Source organism: Podarcis liolepis, assembly GCF_965112155.1.
Source record: "Podarcis liolepis genome assembly, chromosome: 10".
Classification (NCBI taxonomy): domain Eukaryota; kingdom Metazoa; phylum Chordata; class Lepidosauria; order Squamata; family Lacertidae; genus Podarcis; species Podarcis liolepis.
Genome location: NC_139562.1, coordinates 27,886,663 through 27,912,850, shown reverse-complemented (window position 1 = coordinate 27,912,850; position 26,188 = coordinate 27,886,663). Strand labels below are relative to the sequence as shown.

Here is a 26,188-nt window from a genome sequence, read left to right as displayed (position 1 = left end):
ATGATTCAGGCACTGCAACCTTAAATTTAACAATTGTGATAGTGTTTTTTGCCATCTGGTTTGGGTTGTACATGTGACTTTCACCCCCTTTTTTAAGGCTGACTTTGCCATTGAGGCTCTGGCTAAAGCCACTTATGAGCGCATGTTTCGTTGGCTGGTGATGCGTATCAACAAGGCACTGGATAAGACAAAGAGACAAGGAGCATCTTTCATAGGAATCCTTGACATTGCTGGCTTTGAAATCTTTGAGGTAAGTAAAGGGCAGCCACACTTTTAAATTCCAACATACTGTGTTTGGATATTAGTGTTGCTTAAGGAGGGATGTCAGCTAAGAACCTCCACTTGAACTGTGGTCCTTCCAGTTTCATCCCAGGGCTCAACCAGGAAGGAAGTCAAGGGAGCCCACCTTTGATGTACTGGACCATAGTGTACTCGTATCACATAATTTTTCATTGACCCCAGGCAACAAGTAGGAACAAAATAGAATTCTTTTGAAGAGAAGCTAGAGACATTCTTAAAGTCCAGTGTAAGCTCCTCTTCTGAAAGATTGTGGCTTGGATCTTAACTAGGGTTCCACAAATGGAAGGTCTCCTTCCATGGGCTGGACCAAGATCCAGCAGAGCATCCCTCTAGCAGAAAGAGGAACAGGCGGTTTGTGCTGATCACCCCCCTCCCTGCACTGTGTCTTATTGTACCCCAGAGGTCCCCCAACCCTCTAGACCGGGGGGGAAAGGGGTGCATGGGATGGGAATTGGCAATTCTCGTTTTCCCCATCTACTGGTGGGGGCATTATGAGTGCAACTCCCCTCAGGGGACACTTCAGCCAACATGAGCAAACTCAGGGTCCCATCCTAGTTTTCAGCGTTAGATGTAATATTATGGTCTTGGTATGCCTGAAAAATCCAAAATGACTGTGTTTAAAAATGATTTTGGAACAAAATAAATAACCTTAATATAATGTTTGCTGTCAAATACTCTTTCTTTCAGCAAAGTAAGAATTGGCATGCAGGATTGCTGCTAAGTGGAGAGCAGATGTCTGCTGCTCCAAGTTTAGAATTGATGCTCAAATGAGTGCTGCTAAGCACCTAACAAGATGCATTCTCCATCTCAGTAAATAAGGCAGTGGAGAAACTGTAGTTGAATGTTGGTTCAGAAATAGGTAACCGTTTGGTGGGCAGCATTCACCTAGACCTGCATTGTTCTATTTTTCCGGAATTAGCTGAACTCATTTGAACAACTGTGCATTAACTACACGAATGAGAAGCTGCAACAGCTCTTCAATCACACCATGTTCATCCTGGAGCAAGAAGAATACCAGCGTGAGGGCATAGAATGGAACTTCATTGACTTTGGCCTGGATCTGCAGCCCTGCATTGATCTTATAGAAAAACCGGTGAGTGACTCATGCATTGTGTCCTGGGTAGTACAGAACAGTTATTGCAGTGAGCTTAAGGCCCTCATGCACAAACCTCTTGATTTATGCTAAGAAGCTGAATTTATCTACATAAGTGTGGTCTTATGAGCATACGAGGCCACCACCTTGCTGCAGCTGAGGTAGTTGAATATGGTTAGTCCCTAGGTATGAAACTGCCTGGGAACAGCATGTAAGCAGCCTTGGGTTCCATGGTGGAAGGCAGGCAGGTTATAAATAAAAGATAATAAATTTAATTTGAATAAACTTGCAAAAACGCATTAAATGTAGAATTCTTTTTATGAAAAATGGTATATAAAAAGAGCAAGAAATGGGATAGTTTTAGAGACTGCTTATGGCCAGTCTGGAAAGCTGCTTTGCTAAGAGCAATAGATAGATTTCATTTTGTGCGCTTTTCTTGTTCAAAACCATGAATCTTTATAGCAGTGCTGATTTCCACCTGCTTTCTTTTTTTAACACAGGCTGGACCTCCTGGCATCTTGGCCCTACTGGATGAAGAATGCTGGTTCCCCAAAGCTACTGATAAAAGCTTTGTGGAAAAGGTGGTGCAGGAGCAAGGCACTCATCCCAAGTTTCAGAAGCCAAAGCAGCTAAAAGACAAAGCTGATTTCTGCATTATGCACTATGCTGGCAAGGTAAGCCCTTATATTTGTAGTAGAAAGAAAAGCAAAGAGGTGCTACTGAATTGTGGACAATTTAGGTCCTGCTGATTTGAGGGTTTGTTTTAGGCTAGTGAAAGCTATGTAGTGATCAAGTTCCACATTAGGAAAGGAAGCAGTGTGCTCCCATAAAAGTCTACGGCTTTCCATTTAATGGCAAGGCACATGAACTGTTGCCGATCCAGCCTTTCCGTTCTTCTCACAGTGGCAGATTAAGCACTTGTTGACTAGCACTTCTGAGGTGCTCTGGATAATTCACATTGGTGGTATCCAACTAAGTCATAGCTGGAATAGACCCACTGAGATTGGTAACTTACGTTTGTCATGACTTGAAGCCCATTGACTTATGTGATCTACTCTGAGTTAAATCATACAAATAAGCTATAATTAAGCTTCACCACTTAGTACAGTATCTCTAGAATCATGTTCCATTTCAAGAGTGGGACAATCATAGTTTTGCCTCTTTTTCCTCAATACTGAGGCAAGGTTAATCTTTTGTAGCTAATATTAATGAATTAATTTCTTCTCTAGGTTGACTACAAAGCTGATGAGTGGCTGATGAAGAACATGGACCCCCTTAATGACAACATTGCTACTCTGCTACACCAGTCCTCTGATAAATTTGTTTCTGAACTGTGGAAAGATGGTATGTAACCAGATTTCTTGCATATTTTTCTTAAAGAGTGCTTATCCAATATCTTCAAGCACTTTATATACAGGGGCTTTCCACTCCCTTAAAATGACAGTGATCAGTGTGATCCAAAACTTGTGTATGCTTTATTCTGAATACTATCCTCCTCTTGTTGCTGAACTGAGGAGAGATTGGAAAAGGGTCAAAATGTCAGGGGCAGGCAGCATCCCAGAATAACATTCAAACCGATGTTCCTTGTACTTTACCACATCCAAATATGGGATGTAATGAGATGAAACCAAGCATTGCCTCTAAGGATTTCTTTGCTTATTCCAGTGCCATTAGGTATCTTGCACTCTGGATTATCTGCTTTGACTCTCACTGTTACTATCTCTTTTCTTGGGTTTTTCTTTGACGTCTCTGTTGCAGAGATGCAGAACGTTCAGAGAGCCTATTTCTATCAACACTTTCCTATTCTTCATCTAGAACCAGGTGACTGAGAAACCCCGGGTGTCGTGTCGTGTGTGATTCCTTCTAGAGCCATGCAAGAAATGCTTCCAATAAATCTTATCTGCCCCTTTACCATTCCTGCTTGTCTGTCTCATTCAGTCCCTCTGCTTTTTTGCTAGTAGACCCTCTTGGGCTTGGAAAATAACTGATCTTGTTAACAAGGTGTGATCACACAGGCACAGCAACACAAAACACATGGATGGTACTGCTTTAGTGATTCATAAAAATAGCTATCTAATGTCTTTGTTTAAAAATAGACCTAGTAGGTGGCTTCTGAGAAAAAATTACTGTATAAATTATTTTATTGCTAGTGGTGCCATATGGAGTGATGACCATATGTGGCTCTAACCTGAATATTTTTGTGTATGAGGAGCAGTAATTAGGTTCTCCAGTGGCTAAAGTTAAAACTATAAATGTTACTGATCCAAAGGATGCAGGTAATCATCCTGGGTGAAGTTTCTGTTCAGAGAAATTACACATTTTGCTGCCTCTGTGCAGATTGCTGATGTTTAGCCATCAATTTTAAGAGAAGTTGCCAGTCAACTTTACGAATGCTTTTCTTAAGATTCCATTCAGGAACACAACTTGTTTTTACATCAGTCTTGACTCTACTGTTGTTGGTTTTTTTGAGGGGGGTGAGGCATCATATTTTTAAGCACAAGTACATTATCCCTTAGCAATGATCTTGTCTTTCAGTCTCTAATGCAGTCCTCTTTTTTGACATATTAAAGGTCTTCCTTTGAGTCTTCTCTTATTTTTTTAGGGGAGAAAGAGCTTTTGACAGCCACATGCTCATTGAGATATGTGAAGCAGTGGCTGGCTTGAGTGCACAATTCAGTGGTTTGGTGGATTGCATTTTTAAAAAACCTGATCTATCCCATTAGGCTCATTCTGATGATTAGAATGACTAATTTTGGTTGAACTATCTTTTGTCCATTGTAGTAATATTAAGAGAGGGGTTTAATCATCTTACATAATTTATTTCTTTTATGGCACATGGCGAACTGGTAAATAAAAGAATTGAACAAAAGGCTTAGTTGCTTTTAGCACTGAGGGACAGTTGCTGTGACATGCTAATACTAAACTGCCTCCTTGTGTCCAGTGAGACAAGTTGTTCCAGCTAAAACACACACACATTATAACATGGCACACTGGGCAGTGATTTCATAAATTCTATCATTTATGACCCATGGGATATACCAGGGACAGACTCCTTATCAGAGTGAGAAGGAGAAATGAATCTTGTTAATATATTTAGCTTACAGATGTTGTCTGGTACTAGAAAATGGAATTTTAAATCACATCTGATTCTCTACACCAGGTCTGATCAAATATTTTAAATTTTACAGCAGGAACCCTGTAAAAAATTCCCAAGTGCAGTCTTGGCTTGACTGTTGACTGCTATAACTTTGTCTTACATAATTCCATTACTTGAATTGGTTGCATTCATTGGAAAATATTGAGTCTGTAGGGGCTAGCTTTGTGAGAAGTGATTTTCCTTTTTGATTACATCAAGCATGAGAGAGAATATTTCGTCTAAATCAAACCCATTGTGCCAGTTCTACTTTACTCCTAGACCTTGGCATAAAATTGCAGTTTAAAATCTCTCAGGCATGAGATGGATCTTAGTTTTAATAGTCGGCTGCTTTCTTCCCTCCTTGTTTTTGCCCAATACAAATGATGAATTGGTCCTCCACATCTGTAGAGGAGTGAAGCAAATGGATCCTGCAAACTCCTTTTATCCTTGTTGTATCCAGATATGTTAGGCATTCTCTCACCAAAGCTGTTTAGGGGAAAATATTAACAATCTGGTGTCTTTCCTCTAGTTGATCGCATAGTTGGGCTGGATCAGGTGGCTGGCATGTCAGACACAGCATTGCCTGGGGCCTTTAAGACCAGGAAGGGCATGTTCCGAACAGTAGGACAGCTGTACAAGGAGCAACTGGCCAAGCTGATGGCTACCCTGAGGAACACCAACCCCAACTTTGTCCGTTGCATCATCCCCAACCATGAGAAGAAGGTAATGCATATCAAAAGAAGCATTGTACTATACTCACATATCAGAAGTGACTTGAAGATTAATATAGATTGCCACTCTTGCCTGTATTACTGACTTCAGGGGTAGGGGATATTGAGGGGAAAAGCAGCTGTATCCCTACCTTTGTATGTGGCTGCTTTAGCTTGTCTTGGATTTTTTCTTGTTGTTAATCCTTTGCGAGATATGCTGTGTTTACTCATTATATGACTATTAGAAGGCACCTTTTCATTGCACTTGGAAAGATCTTCGCAAACCTAATGAGAAATAATGGCATTTACTTAGTACTAAAATAGTGAAGTATTTAATTATGCCCTAACTTTCCATTTTAAAGAACATCCTTAGTGACTTGCAGTGGGAGTAGGGGTTGAGAAACGAACTCCCCCCCCCATTAAAGAATACAGGAACAGTGTTTGTTGTTCGCTGGCTGGCTTACAATAAACGAAACATACAGCCTGGAATCCAACACTGCATGTGTAGCCTTCTGCTTGCACAATAGGACAAGACAACTTGCAACATGGGGGGAAAATAGCCGCAACATAACGAAAGTAATCGTAATGAATAAATAAGATTGCGAAAATACACAACCAAACTAAACAATTTCCACACAAACCTCAAGATCTAAAATATACAAAAACCCATCAGCAACAACCCACCGCCAAATCAACAACACCCCAGCCCAAGAGTCTGTTAAGTTGCCTCAGCTTTTGTAGCTGGAGTTATTCAGGGCCCCAACCTCCCAGGCCAGATGGGAAAAGGCTTGCAAGGCAGGGATGTTGAAGCATGATTGTGACTGGACTTCTCTTGAAGGGGTGCAATTTAAGCTGCTAGAAATGCTCCTGTTGATTACCACCAGGGGATCCACAAGCATCTGCACTCGTGTCCTATAATAAGAACTTGTCTTTTCTTCACAGGCTGGAAAACTGGATCCACATCTAGTTCTGGATCAACTTCGTTGCAATGGAGTACTGGAGGGAATCCGTATCTGCAGGCAAGGCTTTCCCAACAGAGTTGTCTTCCAGGAGTTCAGGCAAAGGTAAAACTGAGGCATTGGCTTTAATCTGCATGGTATTGAATGCATTATGTGAAGTGCTCGTAGGTTGTCAGAGGTCTCTGCATGTAGTTTGTAAAGATAATTGTCTTGCCAGTTAGCAGTCTATTCTTCATAGGCGGCCTTTTAAAACCCCTGGTCAGCCTCAAGTAGTGTCAGAGGCCCACTCAGTAGTTATATGGTGTTAGCAGGCCAGGGTCTTGCTTCCAGGACCACTTTCACAACTCTTTTTGTCTGTGTTATCAGGTAACACCCCAGAGAGATCTTGAGTTGCATTCCTGCTAAGTGTGTTGAGACTTGACTGGGGTACCCTTCTTGACAATAGTGGTTGTTACATTGAGTTTACATGTGCTTTATAAAAAAACTAGCCAAATACTCATACAAATATGAGCTAGTGATATAATGGTACCATCTTCCCTTTTAGATATGAGATCCTGACTCCAAATTCCATTCCCAAAGGGTTCATGGATGGAAAGCAAGCCTGTGTTCTGATGGTAAGTCCTCTGCTCCTGTTGCTGATAACGTAAGAAGGGATTAGGGGAGCAATATACAATCCATTAGGTAGACGTTTCAATAATTCATATTTAGTGTTCTTATGAAAAGTGTGCTTCTATTGATGACCTGCTGGACCTTGGCTTATCACTAATGAATCATTACTGTGGAGCAGTGTTCTTAAGTTGTTGCAATTTCAAGATGGAACTGGCATGCGTCTGAATTCCACATTACCTCCTGATGGGTTTTTCATTCATGAGAAGGAGTATGTTTCAGGGCATGCTCTTCAACAATCACTGGTGACAGCAGCTCCTAAACCACATACATTTTAAAGATGCACTTACAGTGCAATCATAACCATGTCCTGTCAGGAGCAAGTCCTGTTGAATTACGTGGGCATTACTCCCTGGTAGTAGGAATTAGGATTACAGCCTTGGATTATTCTTTGTATGAGCATCTCAGCAGGAAAGCTCAGGTCTCTTTTATTTTCTTCAGTGGCATTAAGTCACCATGGAACAGTTATTGTGTGAAGAAATACACCGCATTGCATTCTCTTCATTAGTCAATGATAAATATTTTCTTCTCATTGCCATTTAGATCAAAGCCTTGGAGCTGGATCCAAACCTTTACCGAATTGGACAGAGCAAAGTGTTTTTCCGAGCAGGTGTCCTTGCCCACCTTGAAGAAGAAAGAGATTTGAAAATCACAGATGTCATTATTGGGTTCCAAGCGTGTTGTAGAGGCTACTTGGCTAGAAAGTATGTTGAAAGTAATGTATAATCCTTCTTGTTAGCTAACATCTGCATCCAGTTGGCAATAAATTACTAGCATTTTGAATTCTAGATAACTTTGAAAAACACCATTTGGCCTAGGCTCATGATTTTCTAACAATTCAGGAAAGCTTGAGAGATTACTTCCAAGGTACACACAAGATGGAATATCTAAATTCCAGGATGCTGAGCTTTCTGAAGTTCCCTCTTTACTGTAAAGCTTACATTTGAATCAAAGTAAAATGTTACCACACTCTTAAGAATGAATTGGCTCTGGAATTTTCATCACAATTTGTACAAATACAAGAATAAAGCATCAAAATTATATTATGAAAAAGTGCTGGTGGCATTTGTTCCACTATGTGGTATGAACCCAGTAGGATAGAACTAGATTGAGATGGGAAATATGGAGTGACTGGTGACTGAGTCATCTCCCCCCCGCCAAATGTTCACACAAATAGTGGTAAAAGACAAACAAAAGAAAGCAAACATAATGTTTGAATGGAAAAGGCATGATATAGTGGGAAAAGCAAATGAAATATTTTAATTTGTAAGTAGGGTATCTAGCTTTTATCTGACCCTGTGCTTTCCCCACCTCTTCCCATTACAGGGCTTTTGCCAAGCGCCAACAGCAACTAACAGCAATGAAGGTACTCCAGAGGAATTGTGCTGCCTACTTGAAGCTTCGCAACTGGCAATGGTGGAGGTTGTTTACAAAGGTACTAATCGGAGGAAGGATTCAGTGATAGGAAGTTAGGCTTCAGAGCCAAACAAGAGCATGTCATCCTCTCCCTTAAAGGCACTGTCTCTGGTTCCATGACCTGTGTTGCATACTTAGGATTGGCCCTCCTTCCAGTGGACTTTGTTGGCCATTAGGAGGGACACCAGGGCTCTGAAACTCTGTGCAAGACAAAGCAAGTGTTCTGCAGCTGGCTGATAAGCATGGGTAACTTGTGCTCCAATTGATTCCCTGCAGGTGAAGCCTTTGCTGCAAGTGAGCAGGCAGGAGGAGGAGATGCTGGCCAAAGAAGAAGAGTTGGTCAAAGTCAAGGAAAGGCAGCTGGCTGCAGAAAACAGAGTGTCTGAAATGGAAAATCTCCAGTCACAGGTGAATAGATGGTTGTCATTCATAAAAGTGGCCAATCAGCTCCTTTGTTACATATATGTGCTTGAAAGTCATGTAGTCATCATAGCTGATCTTGAATAGTGTTTTGTAAGTGAATGGTTCTTTGACGCACACTGCGCATTGGGGGCACAAGCTAAAGAGCTTGGGCACAGGCCCATAGAAGAATGCATATATGCTAATTTATAATTTATATCCAGCTGCCTCTGGACAAATTATAAGTGGGTGGCTTAAGGTCTCACCAGCATTGTGCTGTAAGCAAAGTTGTTATTATTTTTTAATAAGTTTAAAGAACAGGGTGGAAGTGGGCAGGAAATACAGGCCCTGGCACACAAAATGGGCCTTGGACCCTCTGGGCCATCCTGCTAACAATGTACAAAGGTGTAATCAGGTTTGAATCTGAACTTCGTGTCTGATAGAGAAGGAATTGTATAAAGCTTTTAATTCAAAATGTAGTGTAGTGTAATATCCGGCAGACTTCCACTTCTTTTTCAATGCACCATTGTGTGAATAAAATCCAGCAGGATTTTAAAAAATAGCTGATTCCATCTTTAGTAAAATAACAGAAGCCTCAGATTGACTTAAGAGATGTGTTTGTTTTGTGCAGCTCATGTCAGAGAAGATGCAGCTGCAAGAGCAGTTGCAAGCAGAAATTGAACTCTGTGCTGAGGCTGAAGAGATCAGAGCTCGCCTGCAAACAAAGAAACAGGAGCTAGAGGAGATCTGTCATGACTTGGAGGCAAGAGTGGAGGAAGAGGAGGAGCGGTGCCAGCATCTGCAAGCTGAGAAAAAGAAAATGCAGCAGAACATTCAGGTAATGGGCTATAATTTAACACTCAGCAGCTGTTATAATCTTTGGTACATAGTGGCGTCTCAGTAGGAAGTGTAGAAAATGATGCTGCTTCAGGTAAACCCTGGGACCATGTTTGTTTGCTCATCTCATGACTAGCTGTTGATATGCATAGACCAATGTATGGCCTCGTGACCATTTTAAAAGTATGGTAAGCGGTCCAATGTTTATCTAGCTAATAAATGCATATATTCTCATGTTCCTTGTACAGGAACTTGAAGAGCAATTGGAGGAAGAGGAAAGTGCCAGACAAAAGTTACAGCTGGAGAAAGTGACCACTGAAGCAAAATTGAAGAAGCTGGAGGAAGATCTGATAGTTTTTGAAGATCAGAACTGCAAACTGGCCAAGGTAAAGCAGAAACAGAGCTCCCGTGTAGTGGGATGATAGGAGGAAGGAAATATAGACAGCATCCATGAGAACTGAGGTGCTCTTGTTATTGGCTTTCTTTGGCATGTTGGTGCCACCTGACAGAGATTACTAAAGATATACTTTGCATGAAGGAGCTGATATTCTATCCACATGCAATTTCATTGGCCTACTGGGCAGATACCATCTTCATATCACCTTTCTGAAAGAGTTCATGCAACCTGGGATTTCCCCTCACCCCTGGCACTCCCAGCTTCATCTAGAGTTGCAGCCGAGTTTTCGTGAGCAAGCTATTAGGAAATCATAGCTGTGTCCAAATCGGAATGTTCTAATTTGGATAGAAAATAACATATTGTTGGTTGTACTGGTTCCAGTAAAAGGATTTTTTAATTTTAGCAAGTCTGTTCTAGAAGAACCCTGTCAAAGCACTGGAAGAGTCAAAGTACTATTTTAATTCAGCCCCTGTGCTGAACAGCAGGACCACCCACACACCAGCCCTTTGCAAATTAATCAGATTTTTTGCTGCAGTTTGCATGAGCCCAGGAATACATAGAATATCTGAATAACTGTACCTTGGCTGAAAAAGCAAGGCAGAACTACTTAGTAGAAAAAATGGATAAAAAAAATGGATTAAAAAAAATGGTGAGGATGGTTACATTTTGTCCTGTGAAAAGTACATAGAGGAAGTAGGGGAAAGCATCACTCTTCCAACACAATACTTCATTTCTAAGTGCTTTTCAAGACTCATTTATTTTACCCAGCAAATATGTATGCACGTGCTTTCTGTCCCATGCCGTTGGAGGTGGGGGGGGGGGAGACCTGGGGAAGCAGAGACACCATGAGCAGCATATTAATCTTTATCAAGAGGTATCTAGTAATCTTCCTGGGGAAGTAGGTGGGCCAAACAGTTGAGCTCTCTCAAAAAACTCATTCTTGTGGCTGTTAGAGCAGTACAGGATTCCTGATCCAAACAAGCTGTATCCCTGTTCAAGCCTTCATTACAGTAGTACCACACACATGGAGGAGTCAGTGGGAATGGCCAAGACTAGCCCTGCTCCTTCAACACTACCCCAGACTCATGAGTACTGAAATGCCTAAATAGAACACAAACTAGATTGCAGCACTCCAGTGCTGAATGAGAATTGGGGTATCAAATGCCCACTTGCTTCTGAGAGAACATTAAGCTGTTTGCATCAAAACTAAACACTGCTGTCTTTTAATAAAATGTGAAGCCTGAGTAGTATTGGTAGCTATTCCACTGTGTTTGGGTGATCTTCAACCCTTGTGACACTTCCAGGGTATTTGCTTTCTAATGAAAAATCAAAAGCATTGCAAAGAGTTGTTAAGGTATTCTCAACTGGCTGCAGGTATTCTCAACAGTTTCTTCAATACAACTCATACCTTGTTTCCCCCAGGAAAAGAAATTACTGGAAGAAAGGATTGCAGAATTCACCAGTAACTTAACTGAGGAAGAGGAGAAGTCAAAGAGTTTAGCTAAACTCAAGAACAAGCACGAGACTATGATTACAGAGCTGGAAGGTAGGGAAGGGCCTAAGAGAGTGTGGCTTTAATCAGCTTTTCCTCCATCAGAATCTCGCTCTCTGCACAGCGTGTTGTACATTTCTGACCATGTTGGCTTTTAATGGGTTAATACCACTGGGTTTGTAGGACAGGTATTGATCAGTTTAATAGAACCATTCAGTGTATGGATGGCTGAAGGTTACACACTGCCAGCTTAGCTTTAGTTTGAACAAAAACAAACCTCTAAAACAGACCAATGGAGAAGAGCAGCTGGTTCCATTTCGCCTCCTGCTGTGGGAATATTTCTGCTCTTGTGTATTCGGTGATACCAGAATACTGGGGTTTGTGCTGCTTCTACTACTGACTTTAAAAGATAAGTTTGTGGCATTGCTAATAAAGCTGGCATATATGCCATTGCTTAATTTGACTTTAAAAAAAAAGACTGAGGGCATTTTCAGCATTGTGCTCAGAATGCCTGTGGTGGTTTTCCACAGCTGGAAATAGTACTGTCTGCCTTAACTGAACAGTCTTATGGGGGGGATTGAATGAACACTGAGGAGTTTGAAGGGCAATACCGTCAAACTCACTCTTTGACATGGGTACCTGAACTGGGAGCTGTTACTGTGGTCCATAATTGTTGACATGTTTGGATGCAGGTTCTGGCACTCTGGCTCTTCGCATGAAGTATTGCTTAGGGCTATAAGAGCCAAGATGAACCATTGACCCAGCTCTATTCTCTCCATCAGAACGGTTGCGCCGAGAAGAAAAGCAACGGCAAGAGTTGGAGAAGACCCGTAGGAAGCTAGAGGGAGACTCTACAGATCTTCATGACCAAATAGCTGAACTTCAGGCTCAAATAGCAGAGCTCAAAATGCAGCTGGCAAAAAAAGAGGAAGAGCTGCAAGCAGCTTTAGCTAGGTAAGGCCTTGGTCATGGAATTAAATGTCTACGTGGAAATTAGGAAAAGCAATAAATTTTCCTTTGTGTTCTTTTAGCTGGAATCCTGAGATTTCTCTAAATGGTTTTAGGAATGAAAGACCTCAGTTTAGCTGGTAACCCTGTTTCATGCAACTGCAAATGTTGTATCGGAAGGAAGTTAATTTTTAAATGGGATCTATTGCAGAAATTACTGGTCTGCATAGCTTGATAAGATCAGGAGGCAGCAATAAAGTAAATAGTTGGCATGTGCTGTGGACCATAGAAGTTTTGTGCCATAGATTAAGCTCCCACTTCAACCTCTCCAACTTACTACAGTATTGACCTTCTATTTTGTCTTGGAGGCTGAAACGAAGCATTTCTAGTACAAGCCAACTATGGTTATAACAAGGCCAGAGCACTGGTGTGTTGTCAGGTCAGCATTCAACACTAACTTCTGTTGCAGTGCATCCCTAACCTGTTTCTGCATTCGCTGGGACTTACTTGCAACTTAAGTGTGTAGAATCGCAGCATTAGCAACTTTCTTGTAGATAAGATGGCTGTTTATGGTTATTGAAGCAGAAATCATTGGTGTAGTATGTCTCTGTCTTGTGTAGGGTGGAAGAGGAAGCTGCTCAGAAGAACATGGCTCTGAAGAAGATCCGTGAACTGGAGTCTCAGATAACAGAGTTGCAGGAAGACCTGGAGTCTGAGCGGGCTGCCAGGAACAAAGCAGAGAAACAGAAGCGGGATCTTGGTGAGGAGCTTGAGGCTCTCAAGACAGAACTAGAGGACACACTGGACTCGACTGCAGCACAGCAGGAACTCAGGTAATTGCAACGTTCGGTGTTTGATACTGCTCAGACCAATTCCACCTCTTCAAAATATAGAGGGGAATAGTGGGTCCAGCAGATTTTACACTTCCAGTGGAACTTGTTGCAAAACTTATTCTTCCTATGCCATGTTGTTCCTTTCAATTTGTACTTTAGTAGCTCCACAAATAAGTGCCAATCTTCCAATTGCACCCTTGGAACTCATATTGCACTGCATTCTCAACTACTATCTAATAGAAATATATCTGGCTTTTTAAAAGGTCAAAACGTGAACAAGAAGTGACTATTCTAAAGAAGACTCTGGATGATGAGGCAAAGACCCATGAGGCACAGATCCAGGAGATGAGGCAGAAACATGCCCAGGCTGTGGAAGAACTGGCAGAGCAGTTGGAGCAGACTAAACGGGTGTGTGAGATGTTGGAAAGTTTTTAGTGTGCAACATATTGTGCTTTTACTATTTTTCGTTGGGAGCTGCCCAGAGATTTTCCCACCCCCCCCAAGTGCGTAAAGCTGAAAGCGCTCAAATTAAATGGGCATAAGTTGCTAGTTACCTGTAATTTGAGAGAGCAATGTTGCTGAATTGTGCATATTCTTGCTTACCACCTATTTTTATGAAAACATTAGTATTAACTACCTAGAATCTTTTTAGTTTCCTTTATTGCCATGAACATCCTGCCTAAGTGAGGATGCAGCTTTAATTCATAGCATCACCTGTACAGCTGTGGAAACCTGCAGATTTATTGCTCAAATAGTGTTTGGGATGCTGAGCCCAAATTGCAAATCTGTCTTTTGCATCAGGACCACAATTTGGAATATTGGGGTATGAATTTGTTAGTGAAATCAAATTTTCTGCAAAGACCACACTAAAGCTTTCTGTTCCCGTCTCCTTCAGGTGAAAGTGAACCTTGAAAAGGCAAAGCAGGCACTAGAGAGTGAACGTGCTGAGCTGTCCAATGAGGTGAAAGTTCTTCTTCAAGCCAAAGGAGACTCTGAGCACAAGAGGAAGAGGGGTGAAACTCAACTTCAAGAGCTACAAGTGAAATTCACAGAGGGGGAGAGAGTACGAACTGAGCTGGCTGAGAGAGTTAACAAATTGCAGGTGAGCTTTCTGTGTTGGTTCCCTTTGCCCTCCTATTCATTGTGTTCTGGTTTTTAGCACAGAATTTAGAGGGAGAAGTGGGGAGAATTGGGTTGGGGCTGCAGTGCTGCTTTACTCCTCCTGAAGTTTTGACTCTCAGCTGTTCTAACATGATCCGTATTTATGTTGTTACTTTTCAGCCCCAGTAACTTGCATTAAACAAAAAGCTCGTTTGGAGATAATGTGAATTAGTCCACTACCCCTTGATTAACTTTACACCAACTAGGGGACAATAAGCCGATAGCTGAAGTGGTGGGTGGTAGTTCTGATGGGCATCAAGTGCCTAAAACTCCTGTTGTTTAGCCTTAACTAGTATGGAGTGATTTATGACGATGCTGCAGTTTCTCTCCTGCTCAGCAGAGGGGAAAATTGATAGTAAATGGAAACTCTTTATTAATGGGGTTGGTTTGACTTTTCTTCTAATTTTTCAGGTTGAGTTGGACAATGTCACTGGTCTTCTGAATCAATCTGACAGCAAGTCAATTAAACTGGCCAAAGATTTCTCTACGCTGGAGTCTCAGCTACAGGACACACAGGTGAGGCTTTAAAGTGCTACAGAAATAGGTGAAAAATCAATTAGCTACACCAAAATGCGGCAGGGACACAGTTGGCGCTGTGGTCTAAACCACAGAGCCTAGGGCTCGCCAATCAGAAGGTTGGCGGTTCAAATCCCCGTGACAGTTCCAGCTCCTGCCCACCTAGCAGTTCGACAGCACGTCAAAGTGCAAGTAGATAAATAGGTACCGCTGCAGAGGGAAGGTAAACAGCGTTTCTGTGCGCTGCTCTGGTTCGCCAGAAGCAGCTTATTCATGCTGGCCACATGATCCGGAAGCTGTCTGCAGACAAACACCGGCTCCCTTGGCCTATAGAACGAGATGAGCGCGCAACCCAAGTCGTCTGCGACTGGATCTAATGGTCAGGGGTACCTTTTCCTTTATCTTTACTCCAAAATGCAAACCTAATATATAAACCTGATTAATCATGACAGATCTGTTAGACTGACAGAAAAATACAGACTGCAGAACAGCGGATGAGGTCCCCACAAATAGTGGTTGATATTTGTAACCAAAATACGTGACCACCAGAATCTTCTTCCTTCCCTAATGGGGATATATCTGTCACAATGAGCTATAGAGTTGCTCTGAACAACTTCAGGCTTGGGAGGAGGCCTGTGGTTCCTCAAGGTCCATGTTTTGGAAGCACAGTGCAACTGGATGAGCCCCAACCCTCCTTCCAAGCTTGGAGCAGGGAATTGTACTTGCAATCAGGCTACATTTTGAACGTGTTCTGAGAACATAAGACGCACAGGAGAACTGCAGTCATGATCCCCTCTTCACTGTTCCAAGCTCAGGAACAGATTTTAGGGTTAACCATGTTTGTCAGATTCAGAGTAGTGGTGGTGCAGGTTTCTGCATATAATCTATAATCTCTGAGGAGTTTGGCAATACTTTATATTAAGAGTAGCTAACTTTAGCTTCTTTTTGTAACTATAGTTGCAACACAGATCAAAGTCTAGAGCAATTTAGCTATACCAGTCTTCATAATCTCCTTATAACAGATTATCTGTCATGCTCCTCCCCTCCAAATGTGCGGCTACTGGAATGTGGGCTTCCACTGGCAATTCATCCCAAGGGCCACATAACTTTTTGGGGGTATCTCCACTAGTCTACTAAACTACATTTTGTGGGTCACTCCAACTGATTTCTGGGGACAAATCAGCTTGCTCAGTGGTATTGAGCCATTGCTTAAGGTTCTCTCTGCTTCAGATGTGATATATATTTGGAAAATTTTACCGGACTTTTCATCATAAGAGACCAAATCTTTGTTGTGGTGGCTCTTGCAGGAGTTACTTCAGGAGGAAACTCGTCAGAAGCTGAGCCTCAGTACTAAGCTGAAACAGATGGAAGATGAGAAGAACAGCTTCAAAGAGCAACTAGAGGAAGAGGAGGAGGCAAAGAAGAACTTGGAAAAACAGATTTCTGTCCTTCAGCTTCAGGTACTCTAGAAGACTTGAGGAAAGAATGTCCAAATGTAGCTTACAAGGCAGTAGTATGCCTTTTGAATGGCATGCTGGATTCTGCATGGGAAATATGAATTTGGTAGCTAAAACAAGCTCTTTTGAAAGTTGTTTTGTCTAATTAAATAGGAACTGTCTTTCTGATGTCTGATAGAGCTGTCCTAGAAACAGTCTAACCCTGGGAAATATTCCTGGAATTCAGTGGTCATATCCCACTGTTGCATCTTAGTCAGCAAGTGATGATGCTTTTGCTTTGGCAAGTCTCACCATGGAACACTCTCCCTAAAGATAGTTCATACCTTCAAAAAAATTATAGTTTTCTTTTTAGTGACTCACTGTTACTTGTAAGTTGCAAAATGGTGTTCAATCCCCACATCTTTTCTTTGCTTCCTTAAAAAATTAATTATTCCTTTTCCCCGCCCACTTGCTTCTGTCACATAGATTGCAGAAATGAAGAAGAAAATGGATGATAGTGTGGTTTGTCTGGAGTCAGTGGAAGAAGCAAAGAAGAAGCTTCTGAAAGATTTGGAGGCCATGACCCAACGTTATGAGGAAAAGGCAGCTGCCTATGACAAGCTGGAAAAGACAAAGACCAGGCTTCAGCAGGAGCTGGATGATATTTCTGTGGATTTGGATCATCAGCGGCAGATAGTCTCCAACCTGGAGAAAAAACAAAAGAAGTTTGATCAGGTACACTTAGTTATAGCTTTCAACAATGTCCTTCTCCTTCACCTAGGATAGATTCTGGTGAAAAGGAGAAAGAAAAGTGTCATATTTTAGATGCACATTTTTTGTCCCATAGATGAAGGGCAATTGTGAACAGTTGTAAGCAAATATCAACTCTCCTCACTCTAGTTCCTGAATTTGACTTTTAACTGGTAATAGTCCCGAATAATATCTGTCTGTTTTAGCTGGTTTTTAAGTGGAAGCCGACAAGTGCATTTGGCTTTAATCCTGGCACATATCTAGAATTGGTGGCTAAGTTTGGTACACAGGTGACCTATCTTTGGTAGTCAAACCATTACAGATGGAACAAGTGGGGATAGCAAACCTTTCCTTTGGAAATCTCACAGTGCCATTGATTTCCCTTTTTCTAGCTCTTGGCAGAAGAGAAAACCATCTCTGCAAAATATGCTGAAGAGCGGGATCGTGCTGAGGCAGAAGCTCGTGAGAAGGAAACGAAAGCTCTCTCCTTGGCCAGAGCACTTGAGGAAGCAATTGAACAGAAAGCAGAGCTAGAGCGACTCAATAAGCAGTTCCGGACAGAGATGGAGGATCTGATGAGTTCAAAGGATGATGTTGGCAAGAGTGTAAGTTGATGGCATTCCTGTACAGCAGGCTGGGGTAATAAGGATGTTGGCTAAGACATGTCCTAGGCAAGAAGAGGGCTTGCTAAAAGTGGCTTATTTTTCACTTGCAATAAGACATGAAAGGTAATGAGTTGGGTGCTAACAGCATGCAATCTTTTGTAATGCCTAGGAAAGCAACAATGTCATCATTGACTTTTTCAGTTCATTATGCACAAAGTGCCGAATTATTACCCAGTATGAAGGCACATAAACTAATAAAGCCTTTTTGCACAGGGAGTTCATACAGGCTTTGAAAAGCTTTAGTATCTTGCATTTCTAAGTTACTCAAGGCATCTTCATTTTTAAAAGGATAAAGTTGTTGTCAGATTTCAATGGAACTGTGCCAGTATTTTGTGCAATATTGCCTAGCTGTTTTATCATAAACCCCTTCGGTCTACTCACCAAAGGGTATTAGGAAACAAACCTTGGATATGTGCATATTCAAGTGAGCAGAGATAAAGAGGCAGAATTCTGTGCAGTTCAGAGTCTAATAAGAACGCTTAGCAAAAGGGACTTGGTCAGCTAAGAATTGGGATTGTCAAAGATGGGTGGAAAGTTGGCAATAAATGACTGTTTGCCTTTATCCCCCACATTCTGGTCATTTTTTAAAATGATTCACTACCATTTTAAAATACTTAAATACTTCTATTGATTTATTAAATAAATTGTTTTTTAAACAAAAGATAAAGAGGTGGAGACAGAAGGGGAAAGGACCAAATGAGAGGCATATTAGGATATAACAGTAACTATGCCTTTAAGCGCACAAAAATATTGTAGGTCACTAGACATGTCATTTTTTGTTCATTTTCTTAAAACCTATAAATATACCAGGCAGCAAAAGTAGGGCTGTGTCAGTCTGGGAGAAACTGATTTTGTGTGTGTGCTGTAGGTCCATGAGTTGGAGAAGTCCAAACGAGCTCTGGAGCAGCAGGTGGAGGAGATGAAGACTCAGCTGGAAGAGCTGGAGGATGAGCTACAGGCCACAGAAGATGCCAAGCTGCGCCTGGAAGTGAACCAGCAAGCCATGAAGGCACAGTTTGATCGGGATCTCCAGGCCCGTGATGAACAGAATGAAGAAAAGAGAAAGCAGCTTACAAGACAGGTAACATTCCAGAAAGCACAGCAGGCTTACAACCCCTTCCTGCTTCATTTGCTTCAGTTCGTGGCTAAACTGCCGGTGCTTTGACCCCACTTTCAGGTGCGAGAGATGGAAGCGGAGCTGGAAGATGAACGGAAGCAGCGCTCCATTGCTGTGGCTGCCAGAAAGAAACTGGAAATGGATCTAAAAGATCTGGAGGCCCACATAGACTCTGCCAACAAGAGTCGTGAGGAAGCCATCAAACAACTCAGGAAGTTGCAGGTGAGGGTCTACATTCCATTGTTACTGACTGGCTTCTCCTTACAGTGAGATGAGATGGGGAAAGTGAATCATTTACTGTGGCAACAGAACAGATTTATCACTTAGTTGCCAGTTGCTGCTTTTTTGATGAAGAAGACTTATGAAGATAGTTGCTTACATCTTCAACTGGGATTTTATCATTTCTTACAAAATAAGTTTTCTTTTGGGTATATCATTGGTAGACAGGGTGCTTTGTGTCCCAGGTTCAATCCCTGGCACATCTAGCTAAAAAGAATCTCGGGTAGCCAGGCCAGGAAAGAATATTTGCCTAAGACCTAGAGAGCCACAGCGAGTTGGAATAGACTTTACTTGGCCAAGTGGGCTGATTTGGTATGTTTGGTTTTTAGGCCCAAATGAAGGACTACATGCGGGAGCTGGATGACACACGTGCCTCTAGAGAAGAAATTTTGGTACAAGCAAAAGAGAACGAAAAGAAATTGAAGAGCATGGAAGCCGAGATGATTCAAATGCAGGAGGTAATCTAAATCCAGAAAATGCTAATACACAACTGAGTTTCTGCCCAAAGCAGGCCTTTCAGTATGGGAGGGAAGAGGTTGCCTTCAGGGAAAAGGGAGTGGGTGAGCCCCTGGAAATTAATACCTTCACTGAATATCCAAACCCTTCCACGATTATTGTTTTGGTTAATGTGGATCAGATCAGCTGCTGGATTCGCAGCTAGGGGTGTATTTCAGGTATTTCCTTCACGCACTTAACAGACTACTTTTTCCTGGTTTCGGGCCAGTTTAATAGTCTCCTTCCCCCTCCTCCCAATTTCCAGTTCATTCTCTCTAGCATAATTTCAGCATTGTGTGACTTGAATATACCTATTTAAACAATATCAACCCTCATTTGATGCACTTTGTAGCATCACAAACTACCTTGATAGTTGACGAGCCATTTATTATGTCACTCAAGAGTGCTGTGCCCCAGATTCACAATGTCACTCTGACTCTGAGTGAGGCGAAGCTTCCTGTTCTTGATGAGCATTCTTCTGGCTCGTAGGTTATAACTGGCTTCCAGATACTCCTCATGTGCTTCATGTAATATAACATCTCCTATTTGGCAATAAGTTGTTTTTGACCCTTAGTCCATGTACATCTTGTTCTGATTTCAGGAACTTGCAGCTGCCGAGCGTGCCAAGCGCCAGGCTCAGCAAGAGCGGGATGAGCTGGCTGATGAGATTGCCAACAGTAGTGGCAAAGGGTGAGTAATGGCACTTTTTCCCTTCAGGGACAAGGAATGTTGTGGGAGTTGGCTCATGGAAAGGGTGCCCTGTAATGTCTTATTATCTTAAGTGGTGTGCTGAGAATGGCTTACAAATGTTGAATATTTCTATGGTCATTACTACTGAGCATCCTTCACGAAAGCGCACTATGTTAATTATTCCATTGTGTGTTTTCTTCTCAGAGCTCTGGCCTTGGAGGAAAAGCGACGCTTGGAGGCTCGAATAGCTCAGCTGGAGGAAGAACTAGAAGAAGAGCAGAGCAATACAGAGTTGGTGAATGACCGCCTTAAGAAAGCAAATCTTCAGGTACCTGCTTAATGGCACTGTGAGGTGGAGGGCTTCAGCTGGTGGATTCCCAGCCATAATTCATCCAAATTACTGTGTATCACTTTCCTTTGTGCTGCAGCATGCTATCAGAGCTTTGATGCTTTCGGAGCATTATTCCCACTTTGGGGGTGAAAGATACTGGGTTCAAATTCCAGACAAACCTCTTTGATGAGAGCATGTGCTTTACATTTATGTAGTTCTATATTTAATATCTGGTAAGGACCTTGAATATCAGTTTAGACTAACCCCAATCCTGTGGTCTTGGAAAGTCAGTGAGAGTCAGGACAGATAGTACCAGGTTTGATAAGCCAATAGGATGGTGAGTGAAGAAGCACAGTATATTGAATCATAGTGTGATGCTATTCCTTTCAACTCAGCTGATGCTTTACATTGACAGGTTGGGGAATTTGATCCAGCTAGTGGGTTGGATCCCCCCCCCCCCCGCTTGCAGACACACCTTGACAAGTGGGCAGGCCCACACCACTGCCGATCACCTGACAACATTATGCCATCATGTGGCAACTTGGAAGGGATTCTCCTTTTAAGCCCATTGCAAGCCATTGCAAACCACCTGCAAAAAGTGATGGCAGCCACACCTTTATCAGCCTTTGTTGTTTATTTTAAAGTTATTGTGACTTTTTAATATTGTATCAGATTGTTACTATTAATGTTTGATTTTTATTATTTTTATGTGTGTTAGAAGCTGCCCAGACGTTGTATTATTATTATTAAATGTCATATGTTATGTCAGAGGTGTCATGTGAGCATGGATGTCATGCCTAATTAGGTCCATGAGCCAGTTTCCCCACTCCTGACCAAGAAATTTGCTGCCTATTCCTATTATACCAGAAGGTGAGCATTGACTACTTGGTGTAGGCTGCTTACAAGAATGAAATATGCCTGCTTGTTAAAAGGAAAGGTAGATTAATGAATGTAATATTATTTCTAAAAACTAGACATTGTGAAGTTATTAAGGTTGAGAACAAGCCTTGTCTACAGAATTACATTTTGAATGCCAAGATTATAGAGCAAAGGAAACAAATACAAGATGGAAAGCGAAGCAGAGATTAAATATGAAAACTTCAGGAGGAGACTGTATTCAGAAACTAGCCATGACTTTAACCAATTTCTTATTATCTTCCCCAGATTGACCAGATAAACACAGACCTGAATGCAGAGCGTAGTAATGCCCAGAAGAATGAAAATGCTCGCCAGCAGTTTGAGCGTCAGAACAAGGAACTTAAGGCCAAGCTTCAGGAAATGGAGAGTGCTGTGAAGTCAAAATACAAGTCTTCTATTACTGCGCTGGAAGCAAAGATAGCACAACTGGAAGAACAGCTGGATGCTGAGACAAAGTAGGTGCTTGTGATCTGTCATGCATTCATCCTGCATCTTGATGTATGGGTGCAGTCATAAAAAAAAAAATCTGTGAAATATTGTCACTAACTTGGGTGAAGAAATCTGAACTGAAGTATTTCTTGACCTCTGTTTCTTTATAAGGCCAGGCCACATGCAGTTCTTAGCAAGTACTTTCAAGGATCACACATGCATTATCAATGGTGCCTGTGATTGCTCAATCTTCTCTAGAGTGCCTAGTAAATCTTGCACACTTAAATCCTTCTCTAGAGGCATCATAACCTTCTGAGTAAAAGGTAAAACAGCCAAACGGCCACTGAAGTGCATACTCAGCTACAATGCATCTTCTGCCTCTACAGTTACTGCTTGTGGAAGGTTGTGTCATACGAATTCATTTTAACTTGAAATGCGATTGGCACAAATTAGTCCCATGTAACCCAACAGCTCTCCTGACTTTGACAGGCACTTGGCTCAGACTGCAGACCGTGTCCATAGGATACCTGCTTAGTGACCCATTTTCTGTTTAACTTAGTCCTGGCTCCTGGTGCTCTCAAAATACTCCATCTTGGCCTTGAAAGCTTTGGTGCCAGCAGCACAGTACATTGGCATTATTCTTTCGTCATAGGAAATTGCAAGTGGCTCACTCTTACCACTTTCCTTCTGCAAGTTATCTCCTTTGCATGGGATCTAGGAATGTTTCCAAACATGGAAGCTTGGGCTACTTCTGAATTCTTCCATCAATCTGATGTGGTACTTTCCTTACAGGGAGCGCCAGGCTGCCAGCAAGCAGGTGCGACGTACTGAGAAGAGGCTGAAGGATGTTGTCCTGCAAGTGGAGGATGAGAGGCGTAATGCTGAGCAGTACAAGGATCAGGTATGTGCCGTGTTGAGGATTGGCATTTGGTAATGTTAGCTGCGTGGCAGGAAGCTGCTACCCTGCAATCCCATCAACACTGTTGGAGCTGTTAGCAAGCTTTTAGGGTGCTGGCAGTGTCTTCTGTTCTCCACCCTTTTTGCTGGAGGCTGCAAGAGTCTCTACATCAATAAAATTTCCACCCATCTAGCAATGAATGTCACACGTCATGATGTCTGGTAATGGACATTTCAATGCCAGCCTAGAGAATTTCCAGCTTCAAGATTGCTTAACTCCCAAATGTTGGCTCAGACTGCTTCTCTTAGAAAGAAGGAAGAAAACTCTGATCATAGGTTGCATAGCTGCAGAATGGCACAAACTTCACAAGGTTAAAATCCAGATTCTGGAAACTAGGTTTTAAGGAGCTAGGGCTGCTAGGTACTGTAATCCATGTAGTTCAGATTAAAAATTCCAAGTTGGTTTCCATGTTCAGGAGTGAATGAACAAGTATTGAGAGAGCTCCTTTTTCTGCTTTGCAGGCAGACAAGGTGAATGTCCGTTTGAAGCAACTTAAACGCCAGCTGGAGGAGGCAGAAGAAGAGGCACAGCGAGCCAATGCAGCTCGTAGAAAGCTGCAGCGGGAACTAGAAGATGTCACTGAAACGGCTGATGCCATGAACCGTGAGGTCAGCTCGCTGAAGAGCAAACTCAGGTAAGATGCCCTCTTGCCATATTTCCTGAATGCATGAATGTACACATTACTCAAATATGAAATGCCAATTTCCACACTGCATGACACTTTTACTCTCTTCAACAGGCGGGGAGACATGCCATTTGTAGTGACACGCCGGATCGGCAGGAAGGGTGCAGGTGAAGTATCTGATGAGGAAGTGGATGGCAAGGCTGATGCTGGAGATGCCAAAGCTACTGAATAGAGCTGCCTTGTGGATCCGGGTCACACATGATGAAGTGACCCACCCTCCCTTTGTCCAGTGGACTTCTGCAAACCCTTCTAAAACCTGCCGGGGGAAGTGGAGCACATCTATTGAAATGTTCCCTTGAATATCTGGAGCCATGACATTAGTGTTGTCCCTCCCAGCTTCCAAGCTCTTTTGTATTGAATGCCAAAGAGTCTGCAGCCCAATCAGAGTCTGGGAGCTACAGAGGCCTGTAGCATTCATTGTCCTTGCCATGGCTGCTGGGGAATTTACATAGTTTGAGGGGTGGGGGTGGGGTGACTCCTTTTCGTTGCTGTAAATCAACTATTTTCTTCCAATAACGAGTTTGTGATAGATGCAGGGAATTTGTCCCGTCCCCTTCCTCTTGTTTGCTTTTGGCAATCATGTTCAGTGACCTCACATTTCCAACCTCCTTGGTCTACTCACCTAGCCAGTTTGGGAGTCATGTTGAACAGGCAAAACATGTGTTCCCAACATGACTCCTAAATGTTTTCAAAGACCATACAGTCTAGGAAGTTTTTCCTAGAAGAGAGTTTTAAGTTGGCCCTTTTTTTGCAAATGCCTGGACAGATCTGAAGTGCAATGGTGTCCGTGTTGCGTTGTGTCTCAGAGGTGTGTTAGTGGCAGACCAAGGAAGCAGCAAAGTTTTTTCCTGTGTGCTTGCTGGAGAATCTATTCGGGACCAAATATATTTAATGGTAACAGACAGTATCTAGTGGGTTTTGAATGGAGTGTGAACAAAGTCATTTATTGTGATGTCCAAGCATCCAGCTCTGTAATCGGGGATGGGTTTAGTTATTCTGCACAGTGACTAAGAGTATATTAAAGAAAAAAGCATTTTAATCTGCACAGATTATACATTGAAGGCCTTTGTATCTCTCGTTTATAAGTAATTAAGAAAAATAAAGGTCTTTATCACTGCCTTTCTATGGGGATTGCGGTTATATAGATAATCTTTACTTTTCTACACTGTACACTGGTTGCTGGATTTACCTGTATACTTAACCATATTGTATATGCTGCATTTAGACTTATGAGCAAATGACAAATTAAAATAAGATTACCCTATACTGTATGGTTAGTGCTCTCCACTATGAGAGCCTCCAGTCCTGGTTGCTGTCACAAATAAATCTGCAAACTTTTTTATACAATAAGTGCCTTAGCATGTGCCTCTGCGGTGACTCCACTACAGTCAGTAATGGATTACCGGTGCTCCTCTAACAATAAAGATTGTCCATGTGCTGCAGTCTTCTGTGTATGCTTATGTACCATGTGCCTGAATGCTGTGGAGCTGCCCTGTTGAATGTCTAGCACTAGAGAACCTAGCACAAAAAGTAGGGAATATATATTGTTAATAAGAAACCTTTTGCAGTGCCAAATTACTGTTTTGAAACCATCTGTCATCAGCAGAGATCTGTCTATTGGGTATGGAGCTATGTTGGAGAGCAGGGAATGAGTGAACTTGATGAAATAACTGCAGGGTTATACTAGCCATCTTCAGACTTTTCTTTTCATGAAGGTACAAAAATCCCAAATCTCCTGCATGACTCAGTAATTTTTATACCCTACCTGTAGAACAGGGGTCGGCAACCTAAGGCCCATAGACCAGAAGCAGCCCACGAAGGCCGTTTAACTGGCCCATAAGCTGCCCCCGAACTGAGCCGCCTGATCGGCGAGTCCCCGCGTGCTGCACTAAACCAGCATGATGCGGGGACTCTTCCACAGCCCCGGAAATCGCTTCTGCGCATGACCAGACGCCGGAAATCACTTCTGCGCAGATGCAATTTTTGGCATCTGGGCATGCGCAGAAGCGATTTCTGGTGTCACCCTGTGCCGGCCCGGCCCACGGAGGATCTCCACAGAGTGATCCAGCCCATGCCCGGAAAGCCTTGGCAACCCTTGCTGTAGAAGGCTAGCTTGTCAGTCCACTGTGCCTGTTTTCTTTGTGTAGGGAGTTTATATGAAAGCATTTAATTATACAGCAACCTATCTGCATTTTACAGTGGTACAATTCCAGTAAGACAGTAAGTATCATGTAATTAATGTGAATATGTAGCTCTGCTGTAAGAGATGAATGTCAAGCTTTCAGTAAAAATGTGCTGTTCTTCAAACTTCCCCAGCAGATGGCTAAAGGGGAAATTGAAATTCCAGTGATGTAGCTTCATAGATCAACTTGCAGCCTGATAGTTCAGTAAAACTGATTCTGTTCGTTGTCAGTTGCATTCAATAGCTTCAGTACCCTTCATCCAACACTAGGTGTTGGGTGAAGTTTCATTTTAAAGTACCAATTGGATCATTTTATAGACGATATACTACTAGTATTGGATGGCTTGTTCAACTGATACTCTAAAAAGGGGCCTACAATATAATAATCTA

General features: G+C 42.2%; 1 protein-coding gene across 7 annotated transcripts in view; it reads left to right on the top strand.

The window, feature by feature from the left end:
- MYH9 (myosin heavy chain 9) overlaps positions 1-25,058 on the top strand; it is an 83,284-nt gene extending 58,226 nt beyond the window's left edge. For all 7 annotated transcript variants that reach the window (XM_083462143.1, XM_083462141.1, XM_083462140.1 and 4 more), the window contains 30 exons: positions 98-250; positions 1,220-1,393; positions 1,894-2,067; positions 2,623-2,737; positions 5,059-5,252; positions 6,182-6,303; positions 6,743-6,812; positions 7,408-7,568; positions 8,191-8,299; positions 8,557-8,688; positions 9,311-9,517; positions 9,765-9,902; positions 11,336-11,459; positions 12,188-12,359; positions 12,974-13,186; positions 13,450-13,594; positions 14,082-14,288; positions 14,759-14,863; positions 16,171-16,323; positions 16,786-17,034; positions 17,442-17,654; positions 18,583-18,795; positions 18,892-19,053; positions 19,440-19,568; positions 20,207-20,295; positions 20,500-20,623; positions 21,791-21,999; positions 22,766-22,874; positions 23,393-23,565; positions 23,671-25,058. In XM_083462143.1, the coding sequence (XP_083318269.1) occupies positions 98-250; positions 1,220-1,393; positions 1,894-2,067; positions 2,623-2,737; positions 5,059-5,252; positions 6,182-6,303; positions 6,743-6,812; positions 7,408-7,568; positions 8,191-8,299; positions 8,557-8,688; positions 9,311-9,517; positions 9,765-9,902; positions 11,336-11,459; positions 12,188-12,359; positions 12,974-13,186; positions 13,450-13,594; positions 14,082-14,288; positions 14,759-14,863; positions 16,171-16,323; positions 16,786-17,034; positions 17,442-17,654; positions 18,583-18,795; positions 18,892-19,053; positions 19,440-19,568; positions 20,207-20,295; positions 20,500-20,623; positions 21,791-21,999; positions 22,766-22,874; positions 23,393-23,565; positions 23,671-23,788 (4,656 nt within the window). In that variant the 3' untranslated portion in view covers positions 23,789-25,058. The remainder of the gene's footprint in view (positions 1-97; positions 251-1,219; positions 1,394-1,893; positions 2,068-2,622; positions 2,738-5,058; positions 5,253-6,181; positions 6,304-6,742; positions 6,813-7,407; positions 7,569-8,190; positions 8,300-8,556; positions 8,689-9,310; positions 9,518-9,764; positions 9,903-11,335; positions 11,460-12,187; positions 12,360-12,973; positions 13,187-13,449; positions 13,595-14,081; positions 14,289-14,758; positions 14,864-16,170; positions 16,324-16,785; positions 17,035-17,441; positions 17,655-18,582; positions 18,796-18,891; positions 19,054-19,439; positions 19,569-20,206; positions 20,296-20,499; positions 20,624-21,790; positions 22,000-22,765; positions 22,875-23,392; positions 23,566-23,670) is intronic.
- Positions 25,059-26,188: the final 1,130 nt, after the last annotated feature.